The sequence below is a fragment of the Stegostoma tigrinum genome, chromosome 22, assembly GCF_030684315.1.
Source record: "Stegostoma tigrinum isolate sSteTig4 chromosome 22, sSteTig4.hap1, whole genome shotgun sequence".
NCBI classification, from domain to species: Eukaryota; Metazoa; Chordata; class Chondrichthyes; order Orectolobiformes; family Stegostomatidae; genus Stegostoma; species Stegostoma tigrinum.
Genome location: NC_081375.1, coordinates 48,848,712 through 48,875,060, shown reverse-complemented (window position 1 = coordinate 48,875,060; position 26,349 = coordinate 48,848,712). Strand labels below are relative to the sequence as shown.

The 26,349-nt window shown below is 42.5% G+C and overlaps 1 protein-coding gene across 4 annotated transcripts in view; it reads left to right on the top strand.

The window, feature by feature from the left end:
- The first annotated feature begins 21,919 nt into the window (after nt 1–21,919).
- The window catches only part of LOC125463785 (protein phosphatase 1 regulatory subunit 7-like), a 75,835-nt gene continuing 71,405 nt past the window's right edge, over nt 21,920–26,349 (top strand). For all 4 annotated transcript variants that reach the window (XM_048555477.2, XM_059653819.1, XM_059653818.1 and 1 more), the window contains exon 1: nt 21,920–22,063. In XM_048555477.2, coding sequence (XP_048411434.1) covers nt 22,026–22,063 — 38 coding nt within the window. In that variant the 5' untranslated portion in view covers nt 21,920–22,025. The remainder of the gene's footprint in view (nt 22,064–26,349) is intronic.

Here is a 26,349-nt window from a genome sequence, read left to right as displayed (position 1 = left end):
AGGTGGGCTTGTCTTCTTTGATTGTTGTTAAAACCCACCTGAAATAACCTCCAGGTATTTAATTTGGACTTCACTCAGGCAGCCTTCAAAAATATTTAGCCAATCTAGATGAATCTGTCTCAACTGATTTCGCCCCATCAAGCTTCGGCCCAGGCCTTTTACTGCAATCAGTGGTAACTGAACTACAATCATATCTGAACCCTTAATCTGTAAAGGTTCCCTGGTATAGGTTCTCAGTCTGGCTGAGGTCTTGTGCAAACTTAAGGGTTGGTGTCCAGAGTGAATTTTGTTAAAGACTGGTTCTGCAATCTCTGAAATGGCTGCGCTGGTTTCACCCTCTGATAGAGCCAGGAAACCTTTCAACCAGATATTTATTTTGATTGGCTCTGATTTTGATGTCACTAAGCAATCTGTTTCAAACCCAATGTAGGTGGACTTTACAGGGATTGCAACTCCCTCGATAGCGGCCCATGAGTTGTCTTACCCTATTTAGCTAGAGTGGGACTGCCCCGTGTCTGCATATTGGCAACAACTGCAGTGACATGCTGGCCCAGATCCTGAAGAAAATTTTAACCGCTTGGCTTTGTTTTGGGGTTTTGCTGTGGCTGACCTAAGGTCCCTTTCTTCATTGTCCTGAGTGAGGCTATGCAATTGCTTTCACTCAAGTGGTGTTCCCCAAGCTCAGTTGGACTGGTGAGGATGTTAACTTCCATTGGAATACCCTGCAACTCATATGCTCCACTTGCTACATTTTCCAATGATAAAGCCAGTTGTAGTGCCTATTTAAAGACTAGTTGGGCTTCAGATAGTCGGTGCTTTTGCATGGTTATATCATTAATCCCACATACCAAACAGTCCCTCAGCATCTCATTAAGGGTTAAACCAAAGCTATGTGCCTCTGCTGATCATCTCAACCTAGTCAAAAATCCTGAAATGCTTCCCCTGGTTCTCAAATTGCGAAGTAAAACTGATAGCATATCAGAATTAGAGGAGGCTTGGCGTCGGTGTATTCCTTAACTAAATCTGTCAACTCTTGAAATGTTTTAGTATCTGGTGCCTCAGGGAAAGTTAGTGTCCTAATAAACGAAAAAGCCGCAGCTCCCCAAGCTGTCAGGAGAGCCATACATTGCTTTTCACCTGCCCCAATGTCATTTATCCTGAACAAATAACACATTCTTTCCTCATACTGGGCCCAGTTTTCAATGGTAGGATTGAATGAGTCAGGCTTCCTAAATAATGGCATGATGCCAGAAGTGTTAACCCCAACTGAAAGATGACTGTTGTGAGCAAATTTCTTCAGGAGTGTGCTTTTCTCTCATTGCACTGAAAAATCTCCATAGAGGCAGGTATCCCGTCACCTTATCGCCCTTGACGCTGATGTTGCTCTCAGAGTGAACAGGATGTCTGACACTCCTGTTTTTATCTGTCAGACAGAGCTCCCTGAATGGACCAGATTAACAGCCCCAAATCAGGGAACTCGTATTTTATGAGGTCCACCAGCTGCCAGTCTTCAGCCAATGTGATTCACTCCAAGTGACATCAAGGAATGATTGAAAGCACTGAATACTGCAAAGACTGTGGGTTCTGACTACTGTCTGGCAATAGATTTGTGTTCCAGAACTTGCCATGCTCTGGGCCAAACTGTTCCAGTACAGATGAGACACTGGCATTTATCCAGCAATGTGAAAAACTGATACAGAATGGATGGGCTGAATGGCCTCTTTATGCACTGTAGGGATTCTACCACCAATGAACAAATTTTTTTTCTAAAAATCCATTTATTTTTCTAACTTACAGTTGGTGTCCAATGTATCACTTAAATTATACAAATAAGATTTCTTTGTAAATTCACATTGCAAGAAGTTTGCGACAATCTTTTGCACAGCACTTATCTTGAGGACAGCACAACGCCTGAATGACAAGATTGGAATAGTCTTTCTTTACCACATTCCAAACAGTATTCTGCTTGCCTGTTTGTCAGCACTTATCATGAAGTGTGTGTTAAATTGCTTCATTTGTCCCTCTGAAGTATTTTACTGCTGTAAACCCCCACCGCCATCAAGTGGACGAAAAAGGAACTGTAAGAGTGAAGAAAATCAACAAGAACTTTTCGTCACAGCACCTTTAACATGAACGTCCCAAGTAACATCCCTGGAGCGTTGTAAAGCAGACATTGAACCACAAACGGAGATTTTAGATAAACCAGAAGTTTGGTCAAAGAAGTGTCTTAAAGGATGAGATAAGGGGAAAGAGGCGAAAATGATTAGGGATACAATTCCACAGTTTAGTGTCCCAGCGTGCGCGCAGCTATCAATGATGTGATTAAAATCAGGGATTACTTTTTACATAAAAAATATTCTTTACTTAGAAAAAAGAGCTTTATATGCATACATAGTCACTAGAGCAGTTCTTTCTGTACAGCAGAGAATACAGAGAACAAACAAACATTGGAGTTTAACTTCCCCGACAGTTCCAACAAATAAACCCAAGGCATTTCTTACTCGCGAGATACTACTCACGTAGGTCTGAGGCATAAGGACAGACAGATAACTGAACGGACCCCCATTGTATTTTGACTGAAAATGAGATACATTAGAGGCTGATGCTGTTAAAGGCCAGAGGGAGGGGTCCCAGTGGACGGAGAGTGTTGGAGGTGGGTGAAGGGGTCTGTGGGATTGGGAGAGGACTCTTGTCCAAAGAAATGGGCAGAAAAGGCCATGGAAGAAGAATTGAAAGTCATCAGTCTCAATGTCTGGTCTAAAGTTAATCTATTCAGTTATACAAAGCTACATCTTTCCATTAGTACATTGCGCTTCAAGTGATCCAATTTTTGTGCCATTAGGTCACATGCTATGGCCCAGTGATGACATCAAGAACATGTCTCTTAAAAGTACAGGCAGTCACTGTATGTTGTGAATGGCTTTTGTTCTTGAGGCCATTCACAAGTCAGTTTGTATGCAAGTTGGAAGACATGCAAGACAATTTAAACTAGCCGCTCATTCATACAGGAGACATTCATTTGTCAGATCTTTAAAATTATACCCCTGAATGGGATTGTGTTCATAAATACGAGAGTTCTTAAGTCAAATGTTTGTAAATTGCGGACCACCTGTGTTTGATATACTGGCCATGAGACAAAGCACAACATCCTCCATTTTCCAAAGACAAAAATAAAAATTTAAACAGATATACATATCTGTGCATAGATAAGTGCTGTCAATTTGCTAATTATATAAACAAGTAAAACATTGCTTACAAATTTAACAATTCAAACTTCAGTATAAGTGCTACAGATGTTTGATAATGCATCCTGATGCGGTGATTGTATACCCAACTGTGAGAGGTATGTGATGTTCTCTGTTTAACTTGTTTGACAACTTTGTTATATTGCTACCCGAACATCATTGCACGGTCATCATTGTTGAAATTTTCTTTCTCACTCTCTTCATATCCTGGTCTGAGCTGGTTTTTGTTAAGCACCATGGTTCGTAATGACACACAGTCTGGCCTGGTTGCATATTTTTGAAAATTCTTTTGATAGTATGATTCTTTGATCATGAATAGTGGAATGATAGAGTGCTCATCATTTATTATGCATGTCTTGAGACATGGTTTGCTGGTGTATTAAAATCTGTTGTCAAATGCTATCTGTTTGGGATACAGAATAAACTGAAAATAGTGTTCGCCATGCCAGTGACAGTCATGTTTGACGTGTAGTTAAGTGGTTGAACAATCATAAGTTTTGTCAAGTAATCACACACAAGGACGTAATCTTCCCTATGTGCTGGGAATAGGTCTGTTGGTACTTTTGTCCAAGGCGCGGTTGGAAAATCATATGGATATAGAGGCTCCCTCTGCTGCTGGGGTTGATACCTTTGGCATATCTCACATGCATTCACGTTGAATATCATGATATATGCCTGGGTAGTACTGTACACAGATACGTCTGCTAGTCATCTTGTGTGTTCAATACCCATGCATCCCCGTATAGCATGGACATTATATCTTGACGTAACCATTTCACTATCAACACTTGTTTGTCTATGAATATGATTTGTCTTGATGTAAATTTGTTTTTATACTAGCAAAATACTAGCAAAATCCCTTTTAGTACTTCATTAATGTTGTCAACCCAACGCTGATTTATTATAAGATTTTTTTTGCAACACTTTCGATTTCTTACCTTTCAACTGTTCACACTCACTGTTGCCAAAGCATAACCATCAACATGTAGATCAAGGGGTATGGTTGGGTCTTTGTGCAGTTTGGATAATTTGCTCAGTGTGTCAAACTTAGTCATCCTCATACCTGGCCTATATCTCACTTCGAAGTCAGACCCTTGCACCTTGACAAGTAAACGTCATAAACAAGGCATTAGCAGTGAAAGGCTTGAGGTACCTTGGATCTAAGTGTGCTCTTATGATGCTGTCTTTCTTTAAAACACGTATGTTGTAGCTCCACCAATCTGTATGGTGGTTCAGCTTCTGAATTCTGTCATTTCACTCCACCTTGTTCAGTTCCACTGAAAGCTTCTCCTGAATACGTACGCTGCACTTCCTTGAAGGATCAATACATGAGTTTCCATGCAAAATGACAATTATGTTGGCATCAGATCTGTCGTTGAATTTAGCTTTTAATTCATGTGAACCTCCCTTTTCTGGACAGGTGATTTTAATGGTCGTAAAAGCAACTGACCTGATTCTATTGTCATCATTGTGTGTGAGGTTAACAACATGGAAAACCTGACCACCTTCTAAGAACACAGCAGGCCAAGCAGCATCAAAGGAGCAGGAAAGCTAATGTTTTGGGCCTGGACCCTTCTTCAGAAATGGAGGAGGGGAAGGGGGTTCTGAAATAAATAGGGAGCAAGGGGGAGGTGGATAGAAGATGGATAAAGGAGAAGATAGCTGGAGAGGAGACAGACAGGTCAAAGTGTTGGGGATGGAGCCAGTAAAGGTGAGTGTAGGTGGGGAATTAGGGAGGGGATAGACCAGTCCAGGAATGACGGACAGGTCGGGGATGTGAAGGGCGCGGGATAAGGCTAGTAGGTGGGAGATGGGGGTGGGGCTTGAGATCGGAGGCGGGGATAGGTGGGAGGAAGGACAGGATAGGGAAGTGGGGACAAGCTGTGCTGGTTTTGGGATGCGGTTGGGGGAGGGGAGATTTTGCTGAGAGATCCTCTTCAGAAAAGTCACACACAAGGCCTTCAGTGTCATCTTCTGACAAACTGGTCAACAGACTCTTGAAATTGCTGTTTGTATGGCATTTGCTAGAGTCTTTTAATCCTGAAGATAATTTTTCCATTGGGCTTCACGAATCTTCTAGGTCTCTTCTGGATCTTTCTGAGCATTCAGTAAACATTAGAAATATTAACTCTGAGAAGCATCTCCTTGGCAAAAAACAATTTAGAGCCCTCTTCATTAATCTTTTTAAATGTGAAGCAGAAACGCATTCATGCTTTGTATATAGCTCAGAAAGGGTGCCATTAGATGCTAATTCCCTCATAAAGTTTCTGCTATCCATTACATGCCCTGAAAAGCATTGGACTGCAAACTTAAGTCAGTGTAAATTAAAACAAAATAGCAGTGGACATTGTGTTGGTGTAAGTTGAATGTGCTCTTTCTTTCACAGATCTTGCAGTTGCTCTTGTTTTGAGGGAGCTTGTTACTGTTGTTAACTTTCACGGACAAAGTGTGCTAGGCTTTTAGTTTTCTGTAGAGCACTGTATTTCAGCTCAAAAGTGGACTGCAGTTGATTATTTGATCTTTTAATTTAGCCAATCTTAGTAGTTCCTTTTATCTTCAAGGAATTTAGATTTTAATCAAAAGAAATTAGCTCTGTTTTCTGGCTGGTCAATGTCTAATCTACAGATGTGTACGGTGACTGGTACAAGGATCTATACTCACAGAAACTGGTGCTGCTGACTGTTTCAATTTTCAGATATCCAAAGCTGTTGTCTAGTCGCTTCTAGATTAGTTTTCTAAATACCTACCAGCAAGATCTTGGTAGCAATTTGTAGATAGCCACCTCTGTGAACTATAGTATAGGTTTTGCCTTCTGCAGGATATTTTACCAAATGCAGCAATACTTATGTTATCCCTTTAACATAAGAAAACAGGCATAGATAGCATGGTTTCAAAAATCCAACAGACACATTTTATGGCTCACTGCATTATACAAATATTCCATTATTAAGTTACACAGATCAATATAATTCCATTTGTATGTCATACTTCAAGTCGTCCGAGTTAAGATGGAGCATGTGATATTTACACCATCAGGTCACATGCTATGATGCAGTGTTAATATCACGAGCATGTCTCTTAAAGGTATACCATAAGAACTAACCTTCCAGCTCAGCGAGCAAACTCACATCCAGAAACTCAACCTGAGCTACAAATCTTCTCAAAACTCGGTGTACCATAAGAGCTAAGACACCAGGTACTTCAGGAGAGGATGCGCTGTGGCAGAAGTGGTGATGGATTATGTTTCAGAGGTGAAAATAGCTGGTCTTAATAATGGTGTAAATATGTGCTCTTTGATATAAAACTCTATGGATCTTCCATGATATATTCTCGTTGTTACTTATTCTTTGCTGGACAGGCACTGTAAATTTGACTGCATCTTTCAACTTTGTCTGGTATTTGTAATTTAAGTTACAGTAAATTAACTTTATGCTCAGTTATTACGCATTCAGTTTTGTCATTGATTTCTTCACCTTGCAGATGTTTGTGCTTACAATAGGATTTTCCCCAATCTCACAGTTTACCAGTTGATGCAAAGCTAAGTATTGTTATGTATGGCATTGTCAAGCTGGATGGGAATGCACTCACCTGGTTCTGGGATTATCTTACTGATCATATTTGGACAATTGTCATCAATGGTTTACCTTCCCAATCGTGCACTCTTATCTCTGGGTTTTCCTGGTGACCCTTACTTGATCTCCTCCTACTTTTCAACTACTTGCTGCCCCCAGCAACATCATCTTAAATCATGGCTTCAGTTGCCACACGTAAGTTAGCACCTCCCAATTTTATTTCACATCCACCTTTCTCGATTGCTTCACAGTTGCTGGACTGACAGACGGCTGTACTGGTTGGGCAGAAATTTCTTCTTATTAAATATTGGGAAGACAGAAGCCATTGTCTTTGGTCTCTACCACTAACTACGTTCCCTAACTAATGACTCCATTCCTGCGCTTGGCAATTGTCTAATGCTAATCCTATAGTGATTGTAATGAGGTCAGCCTTTTATCTTCAAGGAATTCAGATTTTAATCAAAAACAAGTTAGTTCTGTCTTCTGGCTGGTCAATGTCGAATCTACAGATGTGCACGAATAGAATATGAGTTCCCTGATTGGGGCTGCTAATCGGATCCAGTCAGGGAACTCTAGCTGATAGAGAAGAACAGGAGTGTCACTCATCCTGTTCACTCTGAGAACTGGCTCCGAGGGAGCTGGGTCAGTGTCAAGAACTCTCCACACGTAAGTAAAGGGTGACTAGGTGGTGGGATACCAGCCTGCCTGGACTTATTTCAAAACCAGTCTGCTCACAATGTTGAGTCATAACTAACTGTGAGATTAAAATTTCACCATGTATGCATGTCATCACTAAGACTGCTTACTTCCAGTTACTTAACATTACCTGAATCTACCCTTACCTTGGCTCTTTTTCTATTGAAATCCTTCACTGAAGCCTTTATTATTTGACTGTCTAAGACATCCTGGTTGATCACCCATTTTGTACTTGCAGTAAACTTTAAACCATAATTTGCATCAAGTCTTTCTGTGTCCTTTTCTTTATTTCTTGCTCTCAGATAAGCAACACCTGGATTTGAAAATTCCCTTCCCTGTTTTCAAAGTTCCTCCAAACCTGACCCCTCCCTATTTTTGGAATATCCTCAATTTTCACAACCCTCTGAGACATCTGTGCAGCTATTATCCTGGCCTCTTGAGCATTCTGATTCTAATCGCTCCATTATTCGGCAGTCTAGGCTTTCGAGCACCATCAAATCCTAGAATCCCTACAGTGTGGAAACAAGCCCTTTGGCCCAACAAGTTCACACAGACCCTTGGAGCATCCCACCCAGGCCCATCCCCCTCTAACCCACCCAATCTACAGGCCCCTGAACATTACGGGCAATTTAGCTTAGCCAATTCACCTAACCTGCACATCTTTGGACTGTGGGAGGAAACCGGAGCACCCGGAGGAAACCCACGCAGACACAGGAAGAATGTGCAAACTCCACATAGTTGCCTGAGGGTGGAATTGAACACGGGTCCCTGGTGCTGTAAGGCAGCAGTGCTAACCACTGAGCCACCGTGACGCCCCATCCTAAATGTTTTGTTCCCTTACTTTTTCCCTTTACAATGCTCCTCATAATGCAGCTGTTTGCATAATCTCTGGGTCAGTAGTCCTAATATTGTTTTATGTTGCTCGCTGACATACGTTGTTTTGTTGTGGCCCTGTGGAGAGCCTCGGGACATTCAATAATGTTAAAGGCACAACATAAATACAAGTTGTTCCGAGGATCTTACTCTGGGCAGATTGTCCATGGAAATATGGATCCAAATCCTGGAATACCCTCCCTAACAGCATTATGGGTCAACCCACAGCAAGCAGACTATTGCAGTTCAAGGTTCAAAAGGCAGCTCATCATTACCTTGTCAGCAGGGATAGAAAATAAATGATGGCCAGCCAGCGATGTTAACCTCCTCTGAATGAATAAAAATAGTTTTATTTTGTAACATAGAAAATAGCTTACATTTTCCTCGTGCCTTTCATGTGATGTCAAAAAATACTTTACAACCAATGAAGCACTTTTGAAATGTAGTGACTGCTGCAATGTGGAAATTTGTGGACAGGTCCCAAAAGAAAAGTGAGATAACAACCTGTCCCTTTACTTTAGTGAAAGTGGTTGAGGAATTAAGATCTTCAAGAGCAGCCAGTATATCTTCCCTGCATTATTTCGAATAGTTCCCTGTTCCATTTTCCAAATGCAGCATGACCTGGACAATATCCAGTCTTGGGCTGAAAAGTGACAAGTAACATTTGCACCTCACAAAAGGCAGATAATGACCACCTCCAATAGCAAACAATGTGACCATCACCCCTTGATGTTCACTCGTGTTACCATCACTAAATCCCCCAGTATCAATACCCTGGAGGTTACCATTGACTGGAATCAGAGCTGGACTAGCCATATAAATACAATGGCTACAAGAACAAACAAGTCTAGGAATATTGCAGCATGTAACTCACTTCCTGTATCCCAAAGCCTGTCCACCACCTACAAGACACAAGTCACGAGTGTGATGGAATACTCTCCTCTTGCCGGTAGGGTTCAGCTCTAACCACACTCAAGAAGTTTGACACTGTCTAGGACAAAGCACCTGGCTTGAATGGCACCATGCCTACAAACCAATGCTCAGTAGCAAGCAAACCCATGACCATTAACATCGAGAAGTACAAGGTCAGCAGATACATGGAAACCTGCACCACCTGCAAGTTCACCATCCTGACTTGGAAATACACTGCTGCTCCTGCACTGTTGCTGGGTCAAAATCCTGAAATTCCTTCCCTAAACATATCATGGGTCTACCTACTGTAGAAGTTCAAGAAGGCAGATCATCACCACCTTCTTGAAGGCAACTGGGGATGGGGCATGAATGTTGGCCCAGCCAGGAACACTTACATCCCATGAATGAATAAAAGTAAAACCCTGGGATCATTTACATTCACTTGAGAGAGCTGATGTCACCATGTTTTAATTTTTAATCTGAAGCATGGTACTCCATCTCAGCACTGACTCCTTTAACTCTGCACTGTAGCGTGGAGGGGAACCTGTCTTTTTCTGCCTGTTTCTGGAGCAGGTTTGCATCTGTGGGAGTCACCTTTGGTTAACTGGGAGAATGTCCTATTTAAGATACAGAGTATGCAAAGAGTGTGATACATTTGAACCTGGCTCAGAACAAAAGTTGACCCTGTTTTACGATTTAGGAAGGCAGCAAATCTGTCTGGAGAGGTGAAGACAGTCGAGCAGTTTCTTAGCTTTGTGCTGCTGGGAAGAATGGGGCTCAGAGCTGCTCAGGGGCTTTACTTCATACAGTTCACTTCAGCTCAGTTAAGTTGATTTGAACAGCAGCCAGTGGGTACATAAAGCTAGGAGTTGGATTCTGTTGGTGAGCAGAAATGCAGGTGTCTGCTCCATGAAGCTGGTCTTAAGGGTAAAGAAAACCTGTGAGCAGTGGGTTTCAGTGATAATGGGAACTGCAGATGCTGGGTTTCTGTTCAGAGCAGCCAGGAAACTGGGATTATGCTGGTGATCAAATAGGATCATAGAGTCATACAGCGCAGAAACAGATCCTCCGTCCGACTCAGCTATGCTAAACATTTTTCCCAAACTAAACTACTCCCATTTGTCTGTGTTTAGCCCATTTCCCTCTAAACCTTTCTTATTCATGTAGGTGTCCAAATGTTTTTTAAGTGTTGCAACTGTACCTGTATCTACTGCTTCCCCTGGCAGTTCACTCCACATATGGACTACCCTGAGTATGAAAAAGTTGCCTGTAAATGCCAGCTGTGTTTTTCTCTCCACAAATGCTGCTGCTCAGACCTGCTGATGTCTTGTTTGTTTCAGATTTCCAGCATGGTGCAGCCTCATAAAACCAGTTTGATGGAAGAGATTAGGCAGCTGCATGGTGAACTGAAGCATTCCAAGTTTGAGATAATAAGGTGTAGAGCTGGACAAACGCAGCATGCCAAGCAGCATCGGAGGAGCAGGAAAGCTGACATTTCAGAATTGTGGGAGGGGAAGAGGATTCTGAAAAAAATAGGGAGAGAGGGGCAGGCGGATGAATGATGGATAGAGGAGCAGATAGGTGGAGAGGAGTTGGACAGGTCAGGGAGGTGGGGATGGAGCCAGTAAAGGTGTTGTGTAGGTGGGGAGTTAGGATGGGTGTCAGTCAGTCAAGGGAAGATAGACAGGTCCAGGAGGTGGGGATGAGGCTGGTAGGTAGGAGATGGGGCTGGGCGTTGAGGTGGGAGAAACAGATACATGGAGAAAGGATATAAAGGCTAGGGAGGCGGAGACAAGCTGGGCTGGTTTTAGGATGAGGCCGGGGGTGGGGAAATTTTGAAGCTTGCGAAATCCACATTGATACCATTGGGCTGAATATGAGTTGCTGTTCCTGCAACCTTCTGGTGGCATTGTTGTGGCACTGCAGGAGGCCCAGGATGGACATGTTGTCTAAAGGTATGGGAGGGTAAATTGAAATGGTTCGCAATTGGGAGGTGCAGTCTTAGTCACGAACCGAGCGTAGGTGTTCCACAAAGCTGTCTCCAAGCCTCCACTTAGTTTCACAAATGTAGAGAAGGCCACATCGGGAACAGGGGTTACAGTATACCACATTAGCAGATGTGCAGGTGAACATCTGTTTAACATGGAAGGTTTTCTTGGGGCTTGGGATGGGGGCGAGGGTGGAGGTGAGGTAGGGGCAGGTGTAGCACTTCCTGTGGTTGCAGGGAAAAGTGCCGGGGTGGTGGGGCTGGTGGGGAGTGTGGGGCAGACAAGGGAGCCATGGAGAGAGTGGTCCCTCCAGAATGCAGATAAGAGTGGGGAGGGAAAAATGTCCTTGATTGTGGGGTCAGATTGCAGGTGGCGGAAGTGGCGGAGGATGATGCATTGGATCCGGAGGTTGGTGCCCACCCTTTTCTGCCTTCTGGAGGGACTGCTGTCTCCGTGACTCCCTTGTCCACTCCACACTCCCCACTAACCCTACCACTCCCGGCACTTTTCCCTGCAACCTCAGGAAGTGCAACACCTGCCCCCACGCCTCCTCCCTCACCCCATCCCAGGCCCCAAAAAAACCTTCCACATTAAACAGATGTTCACCTGCACAAGCGGGGGCTTGGAGACCACTTTGTGGAACATCTACACTTGATTCGTGACAAATGACAACACCTCCCAGTGACAAACCATTTCAACTCCCCCTCCCACTCCTGGGATGACATCCTGGGCCTCCTCCAGTGCCACAACGATGCCACCCGAAAGATGCTGGAACAGCACCTCATATTTCACTTTTGAACCCTGCAGTCCAATGGTATCAATGCGGACTTCACAAGCTTCAAAATCTCCCCAACCCCAACCTCGTCCCAAAACCAGCCCAGGTCATCCCCGCCTCCCTGACCTGTCCATCCTTTCTCCCACCTATCTGCTCCTCCCACCTCAAACTCCACCCCCACCTCCTACCTACCAGCTCCATCCCTGCCTCCTTGACCTGTCCGTCTCCTCTCCACTCATCTGCTCCTTTATCCATCTTCCATCCTCCTCCACCTCTCTCTATTTATTTCAGAAACCGCTGCCCCTCCCCCACTTCTGAAGAAGGGTCCAAACCCAAAACATCAGCTTTCCTGCTCCTCTGAAGCTGCTTAGCCTGCTGTGTTCATCCAGCTCTACACCTTGTTATCTCAGATTCTCCAGCATCGGCCATTCCTACTGTCTCTGATTCCAAGTTTGAGTCGCTTTGTCTTTAACAACATCGAATAGAAAGGAGTAGGCAGGAATGAGGCATAATCAGATTAGTCATGACTTTATTGAATGATGGAAAAGCCTGAAGGGGCTGAGGGCCTAGTTCTGATCCTTATGTTATTGTACGTGTGTGAGAGAGGTGTTGAAATCCATCATGAGGAAGATAAATGTTAAATAACGTTTTGTGACCTACTGAAATCTGAATGAGTTGCACGGGAAATCTTAGTTGTATATGCCACTTAATGTGCTTGATCACAATTGGCCTGCTCACTCATGTTTATCTCATACAACTTCCAGATGTTAAGGTATAAAATAGAGAGTATGGATTGTTTGCTTTGTTGACACTTGAAGAGCAAAATTTTTTTGAACTTGTTCAAAACACGGTATCTTGGGGTTTTAATCGCTTGGCAAATATCTGGGCTTTTAAATTTTGTCTATTTTACACTAACTGGTTCATCACAAAACTGTGCAAGTTTGCTGGGGGGTGGGGTGGGTGCAGAAGAGGGGTAGTTGGGTAGCATAGTGAAGATACTCAGGATCATAACAAATTTTCGGAGTCTCTCCTGGAATTGTAAGTGTCAGCCTAGACAAAGTGTTTAGGTCATTGAAGAGGGACTGAACCCACATCCTGAGTCAGATGGAGGCACAGCTAGCATTTATTGTATTATCCTTTCTGTTTTATCCATTTATTTACAGTTCTAGAAGAGGGTATTTTGTACTTGAAAATTACATCCTTAATGTCCTAATTCTGCATCATTTGAAAATCAAGACCAAAAATTAACAAGTGACATCACATTAAACTATTCTGTAATCCTACTACTCTTTCATGAGAAAGATTCCCAGAAGAAATATGTTGATCGTTTTCATCTCTGAGGAGATTGGCTCTGATATGCTTTTGTGAGATGGCAGTGACAATATTTCATATATGTGATTGCAGTTCACATGTATGAGCTTAGGTGGTTTATCATGTGAGACATCAGATCTAACCTCACTCTGCTCAATTTTCAACAAGAACGATCAGATGGAAATTAAAGCTATACTCTGGTTAATTCCTCCACCCCCACCCTTGCCTGCTATATTTATCAATGATAGTGTCCGAACTGGAATCAACAAACTCCGCTGAGACCAAGTATAGAAGCTGGTAGCTATTGCATTTTGTGGTTTACTGTTACATTTGCTCATCCACTTAGCCACTGAACCATTATTGTGCTGAGGTCCTTTTCCTCGACTCTCTGGAGCAGTGGGAACACACTGTCAGCTGATGATTAATGGGTAGAAATAAGACAGCGAACCTTGGCATTAATTCTGATTATATTTTGTGCCATTCTTGTCTTTGTTGATGATTTAATGGAAGCAGAGAACGGAATCATTGATAGATAATTAGATCTTTACTTAATGGACTGTGCAATTTACTATTCATCAAAATGAGTCAGTGGTTGGGAATACTGCACTCAGATTTCCCAGAGGATCTGTGTCCAGGTGGCTTCTGCAAGAGGAAAATTATTGATTGAACATGGCATTGAAAGTGAAATCTGATTTTCATCTCTTCGAAGCAGTTATATTCTCTGTCTTCTTTCTAAAAAGCCTGCCAGTATGGAGGAGATGAATGAAACAAGTGAGTTTTTTCCCTTAGTTCACTATTAGCCCCAGTGTTATATAATGAAAAGAATGAAGAAATAGAAAAATAGACTCCTCTTGTCAATGTGTCTCCGATCCATTGATACCTGAAGGAAACACGTCTGCAAACCCCATCACAAAAGCAAAATACAATACAGTAATTCTTCACTTAAAATCCTATTTGGTTTCCAAAAAGTTATGATTTTATGTGATGCAAATTTAAGTGAATCAGAGGTTCTGAAAGGAATCAATTTTAAAACTGAAATGATATTTTTCCAACACTTCTTTCCAGAAAATTTCAAATATCCATACACAATATTGTGTGCTCCTACTTGACTTAACTTGTGAAATAATATAAATTAAGTATATAAGTAGGAGGGGCAGTTAGGTGAGAGAGAAGATGCCAGATCAAGGAGACAGGGCTGAGAGGGAGGATTGGTCATGGGATGAGGCTGGGTGTGGGGAAGATTTTGAAACTGGTAAAATCCACATTGAGACCATTGGGTTATAGGGTCCCGAGCGGAATATGAGGTGCTGTTCCTACACTTTCCGGGTGGTGTCATTGTGACACTGGAGGAGGCCCAGGATGGACATGTCACCGAGGGAGTGGGAGAGTGAGTTGAAATGATTCGCAACTGGAATGTATTGTTGTTTGATGCAAACAGAGCGCAGATACTCTACAAAGTAGTCTCCGAGCCTCCGCTTGGTCTCACCGATGTAGAGGAGGCCACATCCGCAGCAGTGGATGCAGTAGGCCAACTTGACAGATGTGCAGGTGAACTTGTGTCTGATGAAGAAAGATTTTTTGTGTTCTTGGATGGAGGAGAGGGGGTAGATGTAGGGGCAGGTTTAGCACTTCCTGCTGTTGCAGGGAAAGGTGCTGGGGATGGTGGAGCTAGTGGGGAGTGTGGAGCAGATGAGGGAGTCACAGAAAGAGCAGTCCCTACGGAAGGCAGTGGGGGTGGGGAGGGTAATATATCATTGGTTGTGGGGTTGGATTGCAGGTGGTGAAAGTGGCAGAGAATGGTACGTTGAATCCGGGAGGTTAGTGGGTGTGATACGTGAGGATCTCCTCCCACCTCGCTGACCAATCCCCACCACTGCCTACCTGCACTCACCTATCACCATCCCACGTACTTGGCCCAGTCCCACCCCTCCTCTATTTATTTCTAAGCTCACTTCCCCATCCCCCATTTCTGAAGAAGGGTCCTGACCCTAAACATCCACTTTCCTGCTTCTCTGATGCTGCCTGGCCTGCTGTGTTCCTCCAGCTGCGCACTATGTTATATATGAGAGCCAGTTCACTCTTTCATTTGGCTTTTTCAGCATTTTCTGTGATTGGCTAGCTAGCACCGGTCCTCCCTTGATTGACTAATTCAACATCCAACCAGCTGCCAGTCACTGCTAAACAATATCTTGGAGTCCATTCATTTGCAGTATTCTTAGAGAAGTAGGTAACATACTATATCTTCCCAGATCAGTTCCCAACACCAAACATCAGCCATTTGATTTCTTGTCTTTTTAAAACAAGCTGATGTTCAAAGTTTGAAGTCTAACTCTCAACTGCAAGTCGCAGGTCTAAAGCAAAAATGAGAAGAATTTTTAAAAAGGGCAATGGTCCTAACATATAAAACACCCCAGTTATTGATTCTGTCAATCCTGGATTACATGCGAAAAATGGACTCACTCAAAATGTTCTTATGTTTAATTGAGCTAGTTTATTTGTACTCTGGGTTACAGATTTAATATGGGCACAGATTTAAAATGACTAAGGAACATTTAATACTTCACAGAAATGGTTACGGATTTAATGAGTTGATCAATAGCAAAAATAATCTAAAATAGATGCTCTGTTACTTTACTCCCTGCAATTCAACTCTTCACTGACATTGAGCATCAGAGTGCTCAAAGATGTTCCTTTATTTCCAGTAATTGAAGACTTCACTAACATCTAGCTCAAATATTCTCTTAAATGTGTTTGTCCAATCACCATAAGTGGCAGCTCCTGTGTTGCAGTTTCTTACAGTGCTAATCAGTTGGAGTCTCTCTGAGGTTCCCTTCCAACATTTAATAGGCCTTCTTCCTTACTGATATACAAGTTTTTGATGTGTTCAATCTGTCACACCCTTTTCAAGGAACGAGGTTAAAATGTTTATTACCTTGACAAACTACGCCACCCTATAAACATTTCTAATGAAAATGCAATACCTACAGGGAGTTCTACTATAAAGTGATAGTTGTATTCCTGCGTGACATTGTGTTACAGAAAATTGTGTTATAGAAATAATGGGGCCTGTGGAAAAAATGGGCTTGGAGGCAGATCACCGAAAGATATCTCTCAAAATTGCTCAAAAATCTCTCAAAAGCCTAACACAAAGGACAGAATAGTTTGAATAAATGTTTAATTCATAGCTGATAGTGAAATAAAAGTAAATTTAACACCTTATTATGAAAAAATGTCACACCGACTTGATGGGGGAGGAGCTTTTGAGGTTGCTCTGTTGTTAATGCAGGGGCTGAGGGTCATCATCAACATCATCATCATCATCACCTTCAGGCCTCCACGATAACATCAATTGCATTCTTGATGTTAAAGCTCTTCCAAAATTGAAGAGCACTGGCCTTAACCCCATCAGTGGCTTCAATCAGCCTTTTAAATGTGTGCCTGAAATAATAATGTTTTAAAACCTGCCATTGCTCCCTGGTCCCCGGGTAGAAGGAGAGAGGTTGTATTTCGGGGTAGAAATAGCACTTTGCTGTTTTCAGAAAGCTCATCATTAGTGGGAGAATGGCTTGTCGCCTTATCCAAGATGAAGAGAATCTTGAAATGCAAACTTGTTTTTCCTGCAATACTTTCTAAAAACATCTTTCAAAACATCAACAATAAGGTGATCAATGGAATTGCGTTCTAGCCAACGCAAGTTCGAGTTTTAGAGATAGCGTTCCCCTATTCGTTGGCCACATTAAAGCCAATTTGCATTGCCAGAGTATGCGTTATAGCAGATCTCCTGTATTTGTGTTATGTGGCCTTTGTTTAAACCAGGATTTGCATTCTTCTCGAAAGCTGTTTATCATTATTTTGTTTTCTTCAGTAACTTTCCATCATGTGAAGATCCTGATGGGCAATTTTCCAGGAAAAAATGTTTATAGAAAAGTGAAGTTCACCTTATCAGAACAACTGATCTTTATAAGTAAACCATTAGTGTCTCTCCAGCCTTGTCATAATCTCTGTTGTTTTCTTTGATAGCATTTGCTTTAGACTCTCAGGACTGTCTGTCAGTGACCAGCAATTTTTCTTTAAAGTGAACATTGTGTGAGATCCCAGACATTTAATGAGAATAAAGCCACAATGTTGAAGATTTTGAACAAACAGAAATCAGATTTATTATACAAAGTGCGAACAGTCAGTCATACAATCTATAATATATACATAATTTATATCCTAATACCAAAAAATACCCTGAGGTAAATATGGCTCACAACATGTGCTTCAACATTTCATAAAGCACATAAAATAGCAAATTCAGTCAAGTCAGTTCCTGTAGATTTCTCAGCAGCCCCTGAAATGTAAGTGTAATTTGGGGCTCATCAAATTTCATGAAACTTTACAAGGGATTCCATTTTCTCCTCTTTTGAAGACCTAGATTGCAAGATCCCTTAAAAGTTTTTTTGTCACAGGCTGACTCAGTGACAGCTGATATTCTGGTACTTCACTCTCCTTTCCTGGGACTCCCCTGATCCTTGAATCTGTATTCCAGCAGGTACTCCCAGGCACAACTGCCTTTCTTTTTAAACTGGGTACTAGCTTCACAAAACTAATAACGCCCCTACAATTCATCAAGTTCTCATGTTTTTCAGCTGGTCAAAGCAAGTACTGCTTGTGGGCTTCCTTCACCCACTCTGTCAGCTGCATGGAGCTTTTAATGGCACATTTCCCCCCCATATTCCCACAGTTTTCCCGGATCCCTAACTCCAACACTAATCTGCATCTCCTGGCTTACAGCAATTCTGTTGAACCCTAACATTTTGGAACTGCTACAGCAGCATTTTTTCAGGATGGAACCTTTTCTTCTGACTCCTTATGGATGAGCAGTCCAAAAGTAAACAACTTCTCCTTTGAGTCCCGTCATCGAACTGTCTAAAATTGACTGCTCTCAGTCCAGGTCATTTTGCTGCAAAGGGTAGCAATGGCAATCCTTGTTATGAATTTGTTTAAAATATTTTGTTTTTAGCCTATAATTGATTTTTGTTGTTTGTAGAATCATACAGTGTGGAAACAGACCCTTCGGTCCAACCAGTCCTTGCCGATCATAATCTCAAACTAAACTAGTTCCACCTGCCTACACTTGGCCCATATCCTTCCAAACATTTCCTAATCATGTACTTATCCAAGTGTCATAAAAATGCTGTAATTGTACTCACATATAGTTTTATTAATGATACTTTTGTAAATTATCTCACCTGTTGGATCAAAAACGGAGGTGACAGCTTTATGTCATTTAATGTCAATGCATATCTATCAATCACAGTGCCAGTTTGGTAAAGTTAGCTGTCAGTGAAAACACTGGAAGTTTGACTACAAGTGGGTGCTAAATTTGAACTATAAATCAGTCATAATCTCATGCTGAGTGGCTGACACCTGTTCAAATGTTCAAAACTGCTATGAAAATAACTTTAAAGTGCATACAAATGCTGAAACCATATGTCCAAATTGTGGTGCTGAACAAAACTACAGAGCAACTAACAAATTGTTTCTGTGCACAAAGTCCAGTTCAAGTTGTTTGTTTCAACATCTCACTGATGTTATCATGAGGCATGATTAGACTACAAGAAGATCACATAGGTTAAAGGTTAAATAGATACTGTTGGTTGAAGTTACTCTGAAGATAAATGCATGTTCATTGATTGGGTAAGTAAAAGGAATATCACATAGTCCACATTGCTGCTTTATCATTGCAGACATAAACAGCAAAACTTTGTGCGTCTTACATGCAGTATTTCCAAGCTGTCATCATCAGAGAACTGCATGAAACAAGAACAAGAATCACAGATTTCAAAGTTCTTCAAACAGATGGTGCGCTTACTTTATTTATTCCTGTAAAATTTTCTCCTCCTCCTCTCACAAAACTGTTGAGCACTGCAAAGTTATAGCTCACGAGGCGAGATGTTCTGCCAATACTTTTCAACTGATCAGATATTCTTCGTGTGTGAAGGTTGATTGAAAAGGTGATTGCTCACAAGCCACCAGACCTTGGGTGGTAACCACAGCTAAGCCCAACTCTGTTCTCAACCTACAGCACCCACCAGGAGATACTCATTTGAATTGAGATCAGGACCAGGAGTCCTACATGATTTACTTACAAATATGCCAAATTAGAACAGAAGTGTGATTATCCATTCAATAAGGTCATGGGTGATCTTTTTGCATTCCAAATTCCACACTTCACTTTCCCATCTGTCCCTGACAATGTTTGATCTCTCTGCCGAACAAGAATCTACCTACCATTGCCTTGAAAAGTGTTCAATGGCCACTTCCACCCTCTCTGAGCCAGAGAGTTCCAAAGTCACGCAACACACAGAGAAGACAAATTCCCCCTCATCACTGTCCTAATAGGGCAACATATTGATTTTAAAACTGTGCTCCCTAGTTCTGGAATCACTTTCAAGTGGAAACATCCCTTCGATACTACTTTTTCAGGATGGTTCAGGATCTTTTACACCCCAATCAAGTCACCCTTTCCATCTCCTTTGTCTCAAGCGTGACTGGGGTGAGTTGCAGCAACTCACCAGTTCTACACTGAATGAGATCTACAAACATAGTACAGGCTTGGAAATGAAATCTACCACTTTGCTGGTCTCTGTAATTCAGGCACACTCAGTAGGTCAGGTCGCAGTTCTGGAAAAGGAAAATAGAGTGAACAATGGGATTTTTGTTCTGGGATGGGAAACAAAAGGATAATAAGAAACATATGAGGATAATGTCACTCATTGTGGTTTCCATGAAGGTAAGCTATCCATTTGGTTTGGAGATGAATTAATTATCCATTGATGGCGGTGGGTCAGCTTTGGAAACTGGTGAGTCATTCAGAGTAAAAGGAGCACTGGGATCCAATGGCAGATAACGGGGTGTTACTTTTTGAAACTTAAGTAAAAAGTTGGCTCTTGTAACCTTCACAGACTGGCCTGCAGGTGCTTTCACACCCAGGAAAGAGGGAGGACCTCTTGGACAACTGCTACTCCATACCCACTCACTGAATCCCTAATCCAGCCCCTGCTGCCCACTGGAATATATAACCCACATGGAAAATCCCCAGCCAGCCTCCCTTAACTGGCCTTAAGTTGGCTACTTGCTGCCCATTGTTCATTCTATTTTCCTTTTCCAGTACTGCGACCTGATCTACTGAGTGTACGCAAATTAAAGAGACCAGCAAAGTCGTAGGTTTCATCTCCAAGCCTGTACTATGTTTGTTGATCTCATTCAGTGTAGAGCAGGAGAGTTGCCTATCATTAACTAGTCCAGTTTCTTCCAAATATGCACATATCTTGTCCCATAGTATCTTCTCCAAGAGCTTCCCCATGTAGACATCAGGCTCAATGTCCTGTAATTTCCTGAATTAACCCTGCTTCGTTTCTTAAACAAGGAAACAATATTGCTAATCTCCAGTCTTCTGGAACTTTCTCTGTAGCCAAATATGTTATGAAGATATCTGCTAATGCCCTAGCTATTTCTTCCCTTGCCTCTCCCAGAAACCTTGGATAGATCCCATCTGGCCCTGGGGACTTGTCTATCTTCATGCAATTTTAGGATATCCAACATGTCCTTCTTCAATATGTTGACATTCTCTCGAGTATTCACACACTCATCCCTGACTTCAACATCAGTTATGTCCTTCTCCTCAGTGAATACAGATACAAAGTACTCATTAAGGATCTGTCTCACCTCCCATGGCTCCATGCATTACTTCCTTCCTTTGTCCTTAAGTGGACCTACTCCTTCCCTTGCTACCCTCTTTCTTCCAAAATATATACATAGAAAGCCTCGGGATTCTCATTGACCCTGTTGCATAATATATCCATGGCCCCTTTTTGCCTTCCTAATTCAGCGTTTAAATTTCTTTCTAATTTCTCTGTACTTCCCAACGGTTTGTCAGTGTGTAGCTGCCTAGGCGTATTCTATGCTTCCTTTTTTCCTTTTGACGAAGCTGACAATTTCCCTTGTCATTCATTGTTGCTGAATCCTGCCATTCCAATCCTTCAGCTTTATTCCAGCCTTTCAGATTTGGCTTTCACACCAGACCTACTGAGGGTGTTGAAAATAATCTTTTTCCTGCTTGATGCACTATAACCCATTGCTCAAATATAATGCAACACAGAATGTTGAAGAAACTCGGCAGGTCTGGCAGCATCTGTAAAGAAAAACAATCAGAGTTAACGTTTCGGGTCCAGTGACCCTTCCTGAGAAGAACAAGACCCTTCTCAGGAAGGGTCACCGGACCCGAAACATTAACTCTTTTTTTTCTTTACAGATGCTGCTAGACCTGCTGAGCTTTTCCAGCAACTTCTGTTTTTGTTCCAGCATTCTGCGTTTGTTTCAGATTTCCAAAATCCGCAGTACTTTGCTTTTGCTCAAATATGATGCATTGTATACAGTGCATTCTTTAAGTCGCGAATAACTCGTTATATCTCTCTCCTGGGGTGCTAGCATTGATGGTATGCACTGTGCAGCGGTTCTGTGGGCGCGTGCCTCCTCCCCGGGGGCGGTTACTAGGGACGCGCCGCCGTCACTAGGCAACGGCAGGGCCCGAGTTCCATCTACAATCAGCAGGGTCCGGGTTCCTGTCGGCGGGAAGCGGCGGAGCTGAGAGGTGCCTTAGGCTGTCATGGCGAAGAGTCAGGTCGGAGAAGAGTCGGTCCTGGGGTAAGAGACCAAGAGCTCGGGGTTCCGAGACAACAAGGGGTAGACCTGGATGAACACAGCAGGCCAAGCAGCATCCCGGGATTCCGAGCCGGTATCCGGTATCCGGTATCATGTTCAGAGGCCTTGTATTGAAATGAACGGTCTTTATAACGGAAATTGGCCTGTGTCCGCTATTGTGACCAGGGCCTAATATTGTGTCCTGTGCCTTATATGACAGGCAGTGGTATGTAAGGTGGCCAATGGTGTATATTATGGCCAATATTACAGGCATTGGCCAGTGTCTTGTGTTGTGGCGGGTGTCCTGTAAAATTGTGCCCAGGACTGTGTTTTATGGCAAGAGTCTACTACGTCGTGTGTTATTGCTGATGCTTGCTATTCTGTATTATGATCACAGTCTAGTGTCCTATTCTAAGGTCAATGGCATGCATTTATAGCTGGTACTGTAGCCAAAATCCCTTTTTTAATGGCTGGTGTCCTATGTCATGGCCATTATGTGCTATTCTCTTATGATCATTGGCTGACACCATTTATTTTGGCTAGTTCTCTTTATTATAGATCGTAGAATCCCTACAGTGTGGAAACAGGCTCTTCGGCCCAACAAGTCCACACTGACCCCAATCCATCCCCCTATAACTCACCTAATCTGCATATCCCTGAACACTGTGGGCAATTTAGCGTGGCCAATCCACCAAGCCTGCACATCTGTGGACTGTGGGAGGAAACTGAAGCACCCATGCAGACGCGGGAAGAATGTGCAAATTCCACACAGACAGTTGCCTGAGGCTGGAATTGAACCCAGGTCCCTGGTTCAGTGAGGCAGCTGTGCTAATCACTGCCACTGTGCTGCCCAGGTTTGCCCATTATTGTCCCCAGTCCCTTGCATTATGGCCAAATGTTCAGTGCCCTGTGTTATAACTGGTGCCCTGTATCATGGCCAGTGGCATTTATTACAATCAATACAACACATAGCCATTGGCATGTATTATGGTCACAACTATTTATTATATCTAGTGCCATGTATTATGGTGAATGGTATATATTATTGCCAATACTTAGTGCTGTGGCTCTGCACTTTGTTTTTATAGTAAATTGTGGCTGATCTGATAATCCTCCAGCTCTCGTTTCCTGCTTTATCCTCATAACTCTTGATTTCCGTAATGATTAGAAATCTGTCTATCTCAGCCTTAATAATGCGGCCTCTACAGGTGTCTGCAGTAAGTAATTCCACAGATTCACTATCTTCTGAGAGAAAAAAAGCCCTTCTCATCTCTGTCATAAATGGGTCACTTACTTAATTGGCCTGTCACCCTCTGTAGACTTCTTGTGTCATTCTCACTACTTTCTTTACTATCTACTTTTGCATTATCTGCAAACTTGATGATAATGCTTTCAATTCTGCCATTCAAGTCATTAGGATATATTTATTGTTTATTGTCACATATACCGAAGTATGGTGAAAAGCTTTGTTTACAAGCATTACAGACAGATCATAGTAAGCAAGAATGTACAGATCAAAGGCTGTAAAAAAATTCGGAGGCACGCAGGTTACATTGCACAGGCCATGTGCTAGGCGAAATCAGCATTACTTGACAATCCATTTATCAGTCTAATAACAGCTGGAAGAAGCTGTTCCTGAAACTGCTGGTGCATGTGTTCAAGCCTCTGTTTTTTCTGTCTGATGGAAGAGGTTGTCGGAGGTCATTACCAGGGTACGATAGGTTTTTGATGTTGGCAGCCTTTTGGCCGCAATGAGCCATGTAAATAGAGTCCGTGGATAGAAGGTTGGCTTTTGTGATGGTCTGGTCTGCGCTCACAACCAGCTGTCGTTTCCTACTGTTCTGAGCAGAGCAGTAGCCAGACAGTATGCGTTCAATGGTGCATCTGTAGGAGTTGTTAAGTGTTCCAGTGGAGATACCAAATTTCCTGAGCTACCCGAGGGAGAAGAGGTGTTGGTGTGCCTTCTTGTTGCACCAGTGTGGGTGATTGTGGCCCGTGTAGCAACTCATTAGTTATATGTTGCCATTCTGAATATTCCCTCTTTAAACTCTGGTTTGACGATCCTCTATTCACATTGACTAGCTCCCTGTGTTATTATAGACGGTGTGTCTCATAGAGATTACACAGCATGGAAAGAAGATAATTGTGTCTGGTCATCAAGCGCCTGTCTACTTTAATCCCTTTTCTAGCACTTGACCTTTAAACTTGTTTGCTGTGTTGTTTCAAGTATTTATCTAAATAGCTCTTAAATGTCTTGAGGGTTCTTGCCTCTATCGCACGTTTAGGCAGTAAGTGCCAGATATCCACAACTCTCTGGGTGAAAAACATTTTCTTCAAATCCCCTCTAAACCTCCTACTCCTTATTTTAAAACTGCGCTCCTTGGTCATTGAACCCCTCCCCCAATAAAGGGGTTCCTCTCTATCTACTCTGCCTATGTCAGTCAAAACTTTGTACAACCCAACCAGACCCCCATCAGCTTTCTCTCCTCCAAGGAAATTAACCGTGGTCTCTGTAATCTCTCTTCATAGCTGAATTGGTTCAGTCCAGGATCATACTGGTGAATCTCTTCTCCACCCTCTTCAATCACACCATTCCTATAGTGTGATGACCAGAATAGCACACAGTACTCCAGCTGTGGCCTAACTAATGTTATATATAGCTGCTCCATCACAGCCTCCCAGCTTTTGTATTCAGTGCCTTGACTAATAAAGGCAAGTGTTCCATTAGCCATCTTAACCACCTTATTTACGTGCCTCCTGCTGCCTTCAAGAATCTATGGACATACACATCAAGGTCCCACTGATCCTCTGTACTTCTTAGGGTCCAACTATTCAATGTGTACTGCCTTGCCTTGTTAGTTGCCCTAAAATACACCACCTGACACTTTTCAGGATTAAATCCCTTTTGGTACTATACAGCCCATTTGACCATCTGTCTATATTATCCTGTATTCTAAGACTTTCTTCCTTGATGTTTAGCACGCCACCTATTTTCATGTCGTCTGTGAACTTGCTGATCATACCTCTGATATTGATGTGTAGATCATTAATGCACACAACAAAAGCCAAAGACCCAGCACTGAACTTTGTGGTATGCCACTGGACAAAGGCTTCCAGTCACAAAAATATCCTTTGGCCATCACTCTCTGTTTCCTGCCATGAAGCGTCAAATTGCGCTAGATCCCATCAGCTCTTAGTTTCTTAACCAGTCTGCCAAGTCAAAAGCCTTACTGAAATCTAGACAAACAAATCAACTGCACAAATCTCATCTACCAATTCACCTCCTTAGCCAAATTTACTAGACATGTTCTCCCCATGACAAAGCCATACTTGATTAATCCTTGTTTCCCCAAATAGAAATTAATTCTGAATGTCAGAACTTTTTACAGTAGTTTCCCTACAACAAGTGTTAGAGTCACTGCCGTATAGTTTCCAGGTTTATCCCTACCATCCTTCTAAAACAATGGCACCACATTACTTGCCCTCAAATGCTCTGGCACACCTCCTGTGACAAGACAGAATTTGAAAGTTAACATCAGAACTTCTGCAGTGATCTCCTTTGCCTTGGATAGATTTCATCTGGGCCTGGGGTTTTATCCACTTTCAAAGCTAATTAGTTCAAATATGTCACAATCCCCCTCCTTGATTTCTATACATGCTTTGCCTCTCTTTACAGTAAATACAGATGCGAAGCAGTCATTTTAAAATCTCAGATAACAAGGTGTAGAGCTGGATGAACACAGCAGGCCAAGCAGCATCAGATGAGCAGGAAAGCTTGATGTTTAGGGTTGGAACCCTTCTTCAGAAAATGATGCTTCTTGGCCTGCTGTGTCTATCCAGCTTCACACCCTGTTATCTCAGATTCTCCAGCATCGGCAGTTCATACTGTCTCTGTAACAATTTAAAAATCTCAGCTATGACTTCTGGCTCCCCACACATTGCGACTTTGGCCCTTAATGGACGCTACACTTTCTCTGATTATTCTCTTGCCTAAGATACTTACAAAATGCCTTTGGATTTCCCTTAAAGTTACCCATCAGTGTTTTATCATGTCCCATCTTTGCTCTCCTAGTTTATTGTTTTAGCAGTTCCCTGGACTTTTTCTGTTCTCTGCTAGGACATCCATTGTTTTGAGCCTGCAGCAGAATGCTGGTGGGAGTTTGTTCTCTCATCCAAGATATGCAACCCATTGTGATCAATGACGTTGAGAAGTTCACTTGGACACATCAAGGCAAAGGGGTTGCTGAAGTGGACTGTGCTGCTGGAAATTAGTTTGGGGAGGTGACTTT